Source organism: Notolabrus celidotus, chromosome 6 (assembly GCF_009762535.1).
Source record: "Notolabrus celidotus isolate fNotCel1 chromosome 6, fNotCel1.pri, whole genome shotgun sequence".
Lineage (NCBI taxonomy): Eukaryota > Metazoa > Chordata > Actinopteri > Labriformes > Labridae > Notolabrus > Notolabrus celidotus.
In genome coordinates, this window is record NC_048277.1 from 4,526,227 (window position 1) to 4,537,889 (window position 11,663).

At 41.0% G+C, this 11,663-nt stretch overlaps 1 protein-coding gene across 1 annotated transcript; it reads left to right on the top strand.

The window, feature by feature from the left end:
- The first annotated feature begins 900 nt into the window (after positions 1-900).
- On the top strand, positions 901-10,496 carry prmt7 (protein arginine methyltransferase 7). The gene is made up of 17 exons (XM_034685740.1): positions 901-1,151; positions 1,449-1,485; positions 2,566-2,715; positions 4,255-4,363; positions 4,481-4,593; positions 4,757-4,986; positions 5,069-5,249; positions 5,320-5,447; positions 5,742-5,880; positions 5,965-6,048; positions 6,133-6,180; positions 6,274-6,363; positions 7,213-7,374; positions 7,652-7,726; positions 7,978-8,138; positions 8,744-8,840; positions 9,753-10,496. Exons 1-17 carry the CDS (start codon positions 1,057-1,059, stop codon positions 9,909-9,911), a joined length of 2,058 nt encoding a protein of 685 aa, XP_034541631.1. The 5' UTR covers positions 901-1,056; the 3' UTR covers positions 9,912-10,496.
- The last annotated feature ends 1,167 nt before the right edge of the window (positions 10,497-11,663 follow it).

Below are 11,663 nucleotides of genomic sequence, written 5' to 3' on the forward strand. Positions count from 1 at the left end.
CATGCCAAGACTCATGGCTGCAGTCATCAAAAGCAATGGTTATGCAATCAAGTATACTCCTGTGTGTATCATGGGACTAAAACAGACAGAAAGAAAACATGGGAGGCCTAAAAGCACTGTTTTTGGCAGTACAATGCCATAGCTATTGATTCAAGAGCTTAAGTGATTTTGATTATTATCAAGAAAACCCTGGAAAATGTCTAGATATCAGCTCTTAAATTAAACTCTTATGAGCTATGTTTGTTGTTATTGCTATATTTGTCCAAACAAATGTATCTTTAGTGTTACCAGGCATTAAACCGACAAGAGATTGAAGAAAATAAGGGTGGTCGAATGATTTTTTCCATGACTGTATGTCCTCAGAAGTTTAAAAACAAATGGAGCGACGCCTGCCAGCTAGTTCAGGCAGACAACTCGAGCTGCAATGCCATACACATCACATGTCCCACTCTCATAACCATCATCCAATCCTGCCCTCTGCCTCTCAAATTGGTGGTCTATTTAAACTGGGGAAAATCTCCCATCTCTCCCTCTGCCTGTCAACGCCTCTGCTGCATGCCTATTGCTGATATTCTCTTCTTCCCCGCTGCCTCCCCAGCATCCACCGGCAAGCTCCAGGGGTGTTTAGTAGGTTTTGCTCATCACTCCTCAAAGTCTGCATGTAAACTTATCTGCAGGGAGTGATGAGGCCGGAGCCTGGGCGCCAAACATGAATATGTATTTGCTGCTACAATAAACAATTTAAACGTGAGTTGTCTGACTGAACTAATATTAATAGTTTAGGGTTAATTTTAATATTCAGTAAAGTTTACATTCACGTTCACATTTATCGATTATGTAGCTACTGAAAAGAAAAACGTTTTTTATATAAGAAAGCTAAAACAGTCCCATGTACCAGTCACGTGACTCCACCTGTGACGTCACTTTTAAAGATGGCCGCTCCCTGTAAGGCAACGCTGCTCCTGTAATCCGGCTAAACTTGTATGAATAAAGAGGGAAACAGAGATTTTATTCCGCATTACATATCAGTCGAGTGTTGTAGCACTTGTTGCGGAGATGAAGGCCTTCTGTGGGAGAGCCAACCCGACCACCGGAGCTCCAGACTGGCTGGAGGAGAGCGAGGAGTACGACTATCACCAGGAGATAGCCAGGTAGCTCTGAGTGTAGCATCACAGCATGGAGATCACCTGCGCACATGACAGTGTTGTTGTGTGGGCGTTATACATGATGTGTTATAACATTTGAGTTAACTCAGAGTCCCCTGAAATCATAATAGAGAGACATAAAACCAGACAGCTAGAAATGTTCTGGTGTCGTTAGTGCTGTTAAATAAATGTCATGACATGAACATAGCAGTACAGTAAAGCTGCCCTATATGGTGACACTTTTACGACTTGTTTTGGTTTCTACATACAAAAAAAAACATCTGTCCAATGTCCATCTTCCAGGTCTTGTTTTGCAGACATGCTCCATGATCATGACAGGGTGAGTGTTGGATGACATCTTCTAGGCAAAGCCTTTCTCTGGTTTGACTTTTGGTTATTAATCTAGCTGTAAAAATGAACAGATCGAACATTGCACAGTGAAAACATGATGACAACACTTCCATCAGAAGCTCTTATGAATGCATTTGGCAGGAGTACCTTCCCATAGACGCTTCTACCTTCTTTTGCACAAATCATTTGTACGTTTTAAGAACTCCTCCTCCTCCTCCTCCTCCTCCTCCTCCTCCTCCTCCTCCTCCTCCTCTTCCTTCAGCTGAAATGTATTTTGAAGTTTCCTTTCACAGTCCACATGTTGTAAGACACACTGGATCCAGATCCCAGCTTGGTCTTAAATTAGAGTTTGTTTCTGAGCCATCCTTTGGAGTGTTTACCTGTTTTCTTAGGATAATTATCCTGTTAAAAGTTCAGCCTACAGACGGCCGTACAATCCTTTGTCACACAGCATCAGATGGACATTAAAGTGGATTTTCTGATTCAAATGTGTCCTCAGGCAACAAAGTAACCTAAACCACAACAAGTCTCAACTCAACCCAGCTCAACTTTATTTATGTAGCACCTTTCATAAATAAAAACATGCAGCCCAAAGTGCTTCACAAAATAACAGAGAGACAGAAAACAACAGCAATGGTAAAATTATAAATGGCATGATTATAAATAAAATACTTAAAAATAAAATAAATTCAATTCAGTAAAATTAATAAAATAAGTAAGAGTGGAAAGAAAAGTTAAAAATAAGGTAGTTTTAACAAGATCAGATGAATACAATAAATAAATAGATAATTAAATAATGTAAAGAAATGCTTTAAATAATAATGATCAAAATGATAATACGTCTGTATATATATAAATATTTCAGTATACCTCCTGAGCTGGAAACATTTGTGCTTTTTTATGATCATTATGATCAAGTTTCATTCCAGTGGAGTGTCTAAGTTCAAACAGTAATGTAAGCTTAAAATCCTCATTGTTTGAGGAAAGTTGACTGAAAGTTGACTTGCTTAAATCTAGCTAGCTTTCTCCTCCTCACAGCTCACCCAGCATATCCATTTTGTTCCTCCAGAATGAGAAGTACTACCAGGGCATCCGGGCAGCTGTGGCCCGAGTGAAGGCCCGAGGTGAAAAGGTGGTTGTGTTGGACATTGGGACAGGGACAGGCCTGCTGTCTATGATGGCTCTCACTGCTGGAGCTGACTTCTGCTACGCTGTGGAGGTAATAAAATGTGTGTGTGTTATCTGTAAGGCAGGCAGCTTTTGTTGTGAATGGATTTATATTTTAAGAGTATTTAAAGGAAAACTCAGTTCATTTTGTAAGTATATTTGGAATTGAATAAACTTTGTGGATTGTATGGATGTAAGGATACACTCAACCCACGATTCGATTTGAATCCCGATTTTTGGTTCACATCATTTTTTGATATTACATCATAGCAGTCTTCTTTAAAGGGGTTGGCTGGCTTTCTGTTGCCTCTCAGGCAGCTATTCTCTGTGTTTACGAAAATATGTATTCTTTCTGTATTTGTAGACTGATGTAAGATTCCACACAAAGTTGGTCCCAATTGAAAATAGCATTTGTCCCATCATTCTTTATGTATTGGGGTAATTATTTGCTCACTGGGATGTGGGCCACGGCTCCTCCAGCAGCTGGAACACCAGAGAGACTTCTGTAATAAAACACCAAAGAGGACCCTTATAACTTAATGCTCTCCATGATGTTAGGCTTTAATTCTGCTTATTTTAATCTCTGTCCCTCTTTGTCCATTTTTTGAAGTCTAATGGACTCGGGTAGTAAAAGGCAGGGGCTCCCAAAGTGCGGGTGGGAGGTCGTGAGATGTCTTCCAGAATGTTTTTTTTAAGTTATCTAAAAAAAAAGATCATTGTTATTACTTATTTTAGTTTATTTACCTTGTTTCTTTATGTGTATCTTCGTTTTTGTTTGTACTGTTAATTTTGATTATTTCTTTATTTTTATATTATTTTTGCATCTATTTATTTATTCTTCTTGTTAGTTTTGTCTTACTTATATACTGTATAATTTTTTAACTTGTGGTGAATAAGAAATAGTGAAAAAAATGCAACAAAAAAAGTTCAATGACAAAAGTTATCTAAAAATAGTAAATTTTACCCATTATAGTAAAAACAAATATCGACAAAAACAGTAGCTAAACTTGAAATAAAACCTTGAAAATATAAAATGTAATGAGTTTTCTGCCTTTCTTTTTCCTAGATGACTCCTAAGTTTAGAGTTAGTGAACAGTGAATTATCAAAATCATCAGTAGCAGCAGGTTAATTCATAACAGCACAGGAAGCACAGACACATGCTCATATAGGTAGGGTCATTTCTGCAGACCAGCTTAATGAAGCCACATTAAATCACTTCGAGGGACAGTGGGGGTGGCGAGTCTCTGGCATCTATATTTTGGGGGTCGCGGGTTGAAAAGTTTGGGAACCCCTGGTTAAAGGTAGAAAAGGTCTGGGAGTATGTTAGGTACATTACTAAAGAAAACAGGCTATCGAGACAAATAACAGTTGGTACAAAATATTTGTGGGACAAAAAATATCACATACAGAAAAACAAATTAAGGCAGAGGTAGAAAAGCTACTCCAATGTTCAGTGAAGAGAAAATACACTTTTTAATTGATAAAGGAAGTCACTCTGTAATGGGATGTTTCATCTCTACAGGCGTGTTTCTGTGATCTCTCTAAGTTTCTCTATAAGTGATGCCTCTCCCTCTGCCATCTGTCCTGCAGGTTTTTAAGCCAATGGCTGAGGCAGCACAGTGTATTGTGGAGAAGAACGGCTTCTCTGAGAAGGTCAAGATTATCAACAAACACTCTACAGAGGTCACTGTGGGGCCAGGTCAGAGACAATTACACACACACACTCACACAGTTTTTCCTACCACTGGCACCTTTTTGTTTCTGAAGACTTTAAATATTTATGTGCTCATGATGTGTGTGCTGTGATTCAATACAGATGGAGATATGCGGATGAAGGCCAATGTTCTGATCACAGAACTGTTTGATACTGAGCTGATAGGAGAAGGAGCTCTGCCAAGCTACGAACATGCTCACCAAAACCTGGTCCAGGTGTGTGTGCTTGTGTGTATTCGCATAAATGAGTTCATGTGTGATGCGTGGAGGACCTTAATCTTTATTTTTACACTTATGAGGGTTCGGGTTGTGCAGACACGAGGGTAAAAGTATAATCCCAGCTAGCAGTCATCTCTTTTCTCCTCCCTCCACCCTGCAGGAAGGCTGTGAGGCTGTCCCACACCGAGCCACCGTCTACGCTCAGCTGGTGGAGTCAGAGCTGCTCTGGAGCTGGGCTCAGCTGCAGCCGGTAGAGGTGGAAGGGGCCCGTGTGGTCCCGCCCCCTGATGTGGGACGCTGTGCAGGAGCTCATGCAGTGTGTGATATCCAGCTGAGCCAGGTGTCTCCTCTCAGTTTCACCCCCCTGAGTCCTCTCTGCACCTTGTTCAGGTACGAAAGAACCAAACATCTGCTTTCAAAGTGTTTTCTCTCTGTGTGTTTCTCATCTTGCTCTCCATCCTTCTGCTCTCAGTGTGGATTTCAGTAAACCAGTCAGCAGTGCATCACAGACCCACTCCTCCCAGTTTGTGGCTCAGTCCAGCGGTCAGGCCCAGGTGGTCCTGTCCTGGTGGGACCTGGACATGGATCCCAGTGGAAGCATAGTTTGCAGCATGGCTCCCAGCTGGACGTACACACAACCAAAGACGGCACCAGTGAGTTAAAGGGTATTAAGTTGTATATCAGGCTCTCATCAGCCCTGCTGATCACTGCACTGTGTTTCAGTGGCGGGACCACTGGATGCAGAGTGTGTACTTCTTGCCTTTGGAGAGCAGTGTGACAAAAGGAGAGGATCTGAGTCTGACTGTTTGCCATGATGACTACAGTCTGTGGTACAGCCTCCAGCTTCACAGGTAACATAACTCCTTCTGTGTGTCTTTCAGCAGAGAGCATCAAACAGAAACTGTTCTTTTTTGCAAATACAAATGGCATCCACACCTTCTTAGTGGAAAACAGAGGTATCACAGTATGGTGCACCAGAATGAGTCACCCACTGCCCCTGTGACATAGATGTTTTTAATACCCTGATCCAAGCAAGTGTGAAAGTACGGACTATTTCAGCAACCCCCCAAAAAAACGTGGTCAACTGGACTCCTTTTTGAAGTTCCAGTATCAGGTGTGAACTGTCTGGGTGTTTATGTCTTCAGGCAGCAGGACTCTCAGACTGTGGCTCCTCCCTCTCGGCCGTGCTGTACCTGTCAGGCTCACCTGGTTTGGACTCGGCCACGTTTCGGAGAACTTAACGACAGACGGCGTACAGAGAGCTACGTCAGTGCACTGCGCAGTGTAAGTGTTATAGCTGACCACAGTCAGAAGTGTCAGTGCCTAAAGGTGTTATGATTATCTGATAATGTGCTCTGTGTGCTGCAGGTCCTGAAGGAGGACAGCGTGTGTCTCAGTGTGAGCGATGGCAGTCTGCTTCCTGTGTTTGCTAACATACTTGGAGCAAAAAAGGTACTCTGCTTACACCCTGTGGACACAAACTGAACCTTCACAGACCAGAAACCATACTCAGTGTCTCCTTATTGTCTCTTCTAGGTCTATGGTTTGGAAAACTCCCGGATGTCCAAACAGGTTATTGAGCAGGTAACGGAGAATAAGATGATGCATTTAATCTTTGATAACAAGTAGTTTCACATTGAAGCTCTAAAGGCTGACGATGCGTCCCATTTTCTTCAGGTGTTGGAAACCAACTCGATAAAAGGAGGTGTGGAGCTGCTGGAGATCAGTCCGGAGCAGCTGAGCAGTGATGACCTAGGAGGGGAACAGGTGTGCTACAGTCCAACAAAGGGACTTTAATGATGTTACCTGCAGTGTTTCAGATTCCTTCAAACTTGTGTTTAATGTTATTTAGATGTCTGTCTCAGATATATGGAGCATGTTAGTGTTCTTTAGCTTGTAAACTGGTCATGTGTTTTATTGTACCAATGAACCGACAAACAGAACTAATGCTAACAGGATAAAGGATGTGACTGACTGAAGTAATGTTGCCCATTTTCTGCCAGATGCGTAGCTATCTCCTGTTATTAATCTTAATCTGTCTGCAGGCTGCAAGAAGTTTTACATTATACACACAAAAACATCACTGTTACAAGTTTCACCTGCGGCCTGTGAGGGTTTTTATAAAACTACAATATATACCTTCTGGGTTGTGCATCAGTTATAAATGCCTTAAAGGTTTTTATTAGATTAGTTTTCTTACAATTATTACCTCAAACAATAAATCAAAGCACACAACTCTCTCACACACTAGTTGCTGTGTGTAACTCATGTATGAGTGACTTGTGTGCTTGCATTTTTTAGAGGACTTCCTGGTCTTCATGGCAGCCAACAACTTCTCTCTGTAGCATCTCATGTGGTTCTGTTACAGCTCCATGTTTGGCCCCTCTCTTGCAGCCTGCACAGTGACCCCTCTCCCCATTTCTGTCAGAATGTCAATACTGTGTTTGCAGCTTGTTGCACTGCCCCCTAAAGGTCACAAGTTCAGTTTGAACTGTTATATTTCTCTTATTTTTGAGTTCCTTTTCCTGGTATTTAATCTGTTTGTTGCATTTGGAGCTAATTGGTAACAAAAGCTCATAAATATGTATTTAAGAATCAGCATCATCTTTTGTACAGATCTCAGTCCTGATGGGTGAACCGTACTTCAGCACCAGCCTCTTACCCTGGCACTCTCTCTTCTTCTGGTACTGTCGGACCGCACTGGCAGGCCTCCTCCAGCCAAACGCCACTGTACTGCCCCGCTCGGCCTCCCTGCACATGATGGCTGTGGAGTTCACGGTGAGAGAACGCTTTTTAAAATTCCTGTATCCTTTTAAGAGAGAGCAAAGTATCCATTCATTTCATTATTGGCATGTCTTAAGATTAAATATCTACTCCATGCAGGTCTAATACATGTATCCCCTAGAGCAGGGTCTCCTTGACTCTTTTGTTGAAGTCTGCTATAAAAGGAAATCTGAGATTTTTTAAGACCTGTTCAGAAAAGTGTTTAAGAATAATTATTGAGAGTTGATTATTTCTTACTGGTGATTCACTTTCCCTTTTCTTCATGTGTTAGGACCTGTGGAGGATAAGAGCACCATGTGGGACATGTGAAGGCTTTGATGTGTCTCCCATGGATGAAATGGTCCAGGTAAAAACTCTTAGTTACCTTCACTCTTAAATCATAAGTGTACTATATTTTCATAGGAATTAGATTTGACCTTCAGTCTGATCTACATGCTCTTCCGGTGTCTGTAATTTTCAGTCATGGAGGAGATTGTTTGAATCAAAGATGATCTATAAAGGAAATGTATAACACCAGTTCGAAATGTGTTTGTTTAATCTCAGCTCCAAGTTATGACATTTAAAAGTGTTTCTCAGATCATGTGTGTTTGTCTCCAGCGATCACTAGATTTCCGTGAGTCCCGTGAGGCCGAGCCCCACCCTCTGTGGGAGTACCCGTGCCGCGCTCTGACCCAGTCCTCAGCCGTCATGACCTTTGACTTCACACAGTGCCTTCCTCAACAGCCAATCAACTGTGAGGGCTCACTGCCTCTAATAAGGTACTGAGACATGTTATCTCCATAAGTATGTGATAATAAACTGTACAGAACTCAGCTGCCAGGGTTTTAACCAGAAATACGACCTTATCTCTCCGGTTTTAGCTTCCTTTAGCTTCACCGGCTCCCTGTATGTTTTAGAATTCATTTTAAGATTTTACTGATTACTTTTAAAGCTCAACATGGAAAACATACTTTTATCTGAATTTTATTTTATTTTATTTTAACCGTCTTAAGAAATATATTTTAAAATAATCTTATTCCTTTAGAGTTCTTTGAGGGGAATTTCATGCCTTTTAAAATGTGTTTTATTTCTTTATCTTGACTTCTATGATTTTATTAACTGCCTGTTTTATTTTGCTGCCCATGTGAATCACTTTGTAACTTGGTTTTTGAAAAGTGCTCTACAAATAAAATTGTTATTATTATTGTTATCATGAAGCGGACACCAAAGTGTATGAACTGTCACTTTATCCACACTTCGGAGCAAACTGATCATTTATCTCTCAGTTTCGGCAAAAGTCCAGACTCCTGATGATAGAATAAATCTGTGAGCTCTTTTTTGAAAACATGGGTGTCTCATGTATTTGTTTGAATGTCTGTTTCAGGGTGGGTCGTTGCCACGGTATTGCGTTGTGGATGGAATATCACCTAACCAATGACATCACTGTTAGTGCAGGTCTGATTGGACCAATCACTGAGCAGGTATCACAGCACCCAACAACATTACCATCGTCTTTGTACCACAAGCTGTTCTTCTTCAGTTTGTGCAGCTTTTTAATGTCCTTTGTTTTTAGACGGAGTAAGATAAGTTCAGTCTGGGGATGTAAATTTCAAGTATTTTCTGTGGTCGATCTTTGGAAATGTTAGCGATCAATTATCAATTAATCATAAAAAAATGTAAACATTTTCCATGTCAAAAACAATGCCAAATGAGTTTTTTCCCCTGAATCAAATTTTCCTTCACAACACAATGTATAACTGACAGCATTGAATAGCTACGGATCGTATAGAGGTGTTCAACATGTTAACACGCTGAATATCAACATGTGGAGCAGGCTCATAATCTCCGCAGACACACAGTCATAAAAGTGAAGACTCAGACTTCAACAAGATAACTGAACAGAAACATATTTCAGACTCACAGTGTCCAGTTTTCTGTCTACTCGTTCTTATTGAGAAAAATAAGCGTGTCTCTTGGTCAGGTGTCAACCGGGAGCGCAACCACGTCATAATCAGTCCGGCAATGGAGAAAAAAAGTGCTTGTGGAGACCTGTCACTCAGCCGCAGCCCCCAGCTGAACGTCTCTGCTGTGCGCAACACCTTCAGTCAGCTGATTCACATCCAAACATGCTTTAAACTTAAAACACCTCCCTGATAGCTGAACCAAATATGAGACCACATGATGTTTGATCCACGTGATAGAAAATCAAAACAAAAAAACGTGTTTGAGTATGTTGTTGTCTTTATTGATCAAATTTAAAGTCTTATTTTATTGTCTGTAGATGGCAAGTCAGAGCAATCAGCAGCAGCAGCAGCTGTGTGACGTTTGCTAACTTCTCTAGCAGGATTGTGGCTGATTGACGTTCTGACAGGCTCTGTGTGTCTTCCTCTCAGGGCGAGTGCGAGTGGAGTCGACACAGAAAACAAGGAGTGTATTTTTTCAGCTCGCCGTGGGACAGCTCAGGTGACGGTCGTGCTTCAGTGTCTTACAACTTCACCTTTGAACCCAGTTTAGGAGACATAAAGATGGACTTCGGTGTTGAGTCTCAGTAACTGCAGTAATGCTGAGATTTTCACCTCCTAATACTGTTCTGTTTGCTTTTTGGCTGTTTGGGTTGCATAAATAACATCTGTGGATCAGCTTATGATGTAAAATCCTCTGACCAAATGTCAGTGTTTGTAGACAGAGACAATGTAAAAACAACACCCAAAGGATACCAATCAATCAGTGCATAATAGGAGTCAACTATAAGTAGATCTCAATGTTTTGATCAATTCTTTAATGTATTAAACTGCTTACTCCATCATATCAAAGTTATATGTACCAAACCAGCTGAGTCATGGATGAAAATGTTTCTTTAAAAAGAAACCGCTGAGGTCATTTCATCCGAAAAAATGGTACAAACTTGTGTGTATTTACCAGAGATCACAAACAGCTGCTGTGTAGTAACTGGTCAGCCTCAAAGCCAAGCTCACTGAAATGTTTTTTAAAGCTTTATATTTGTTATCCTGTGTTTTGTACTATCCACTTTCCATGAAGAGAACAGACTTCAATCCTCACTGCGGAGCGCTCGGATCCAATATTGTTCCAAAGACTGTTACTGTTGGACACTGTGCGCAATAAACAGACGACACGTGTGTGTGGTGTTGGACGAACATTGATGAAGGACTGAGTAGTCATCTGCTGACTGTTGGCCACATTCATTGACTGAAATAAATGGATTCCTTATAAACATATGTTGAGCCTGGCTTTGGTTTGTTTTGCTCTGATTGGTTGTTTACAGCTTCAGGGTAAAGTTATGATCACAGACCTGAAGAAGTCCTCCCTCATCAATGTGAAGAAAGGATTCTGTTAAATTTAAAGTCTGTCTCTTTATAGAAGTATGTTTCTGCTCCTGTTGACACTTTGTTGCAGTTTCACCTGCAGACTCTAATCTAATCCGTTTTGTATCTAATTATTGATCTCTTTAAATTGTAGTTAATGTAAGTTAGAAAATGTTCTTCAGTTTTATTACCCTGCTCTTACCGATCTTCCGGCTGCAGGGCTCTTAAGTTTTGAACTCAGCTCAGAGTGAGATTTTGAGATTTTTTTTTCTCATTATATAATTGAAGTTCCTGTATATAGGCTGTATTTTGTTCCTTTGCTGTGACAATTTTGACTGCCCTCTCTCCTACTTTCTCACTAGCTCTCTTTATTTTTGTGAAAAAGTAGTCATTTCATTCAGTAAACAGCCTACCAAATCAATTGATGAGATGACTTGCTGTACACATTTGATACGGTGCTCCTGCGACTTCCAATCTGCGTCAGTCAGTCTGCAATTGCACATGTGCATCTTTTTCTTTGAAACATAACGTTGTTGCGTTTTTTTACCCGGATACAATGTATTTTTTTTCATTGGCTGTTGGGTATCTATATTTCTTTCTTTTTTTGGATTAGCTGGTGCGTGGCAAGCTCATTCTGAACTCTGGGAAACCAACTTGATTCCTACCTGTTCCACAGTTTAAAGAAAGGTGGTGCAACTTGGTCGGCATTGTCCTTGTAATTATTCTGCGTGAGAAATACAAAGTGTGGCGTGTCAGCGTGTGAACAGGTTGAAATGCGTGTCTCACGCCCAATGTGTGAGACCCGAGAGCCCTGCGGCTGCTTGATTCTGATTGGTCAGAACCCTGTGACCCTGGTTGTTAACTTTCACTAACATGAGCACACCAGAGACAAACTGATCACACGTCATGTCAAATCAATCTGCGGAAAACAGTTCAGACACATTTAGCTTCTGCTTGTTGACACCATAGACTGTAAGGTGA

What these genes read in the sequence shown, in the direction of transcription:
- prmt7 (XM_034685740.1), top strand. Translation starts at nt 1,057, where the DNA reads ATGAAGGCCTTCTGTGGGAGAGCCAACCCGACCACCGGAGCTCCAGAC. An exon ending in TATCACCAGGAGATAGCCAG is followed by an intron (nt 1,152 to 1,448) that starts GTAGCTCTGAGT and finishes TCCATCTTCCAG; the next exon opens with GTCTTGTTTTGCAGACATGC. An exon ending in TACAGCCTCCAGCTTCACAG is followed by an intron (nt 5,448 to 5,741) that starts GTAACATAACTC and finishes TTATGTCTTCAG; the next exon opens with GCAGCAGGACTCTCAGACTG.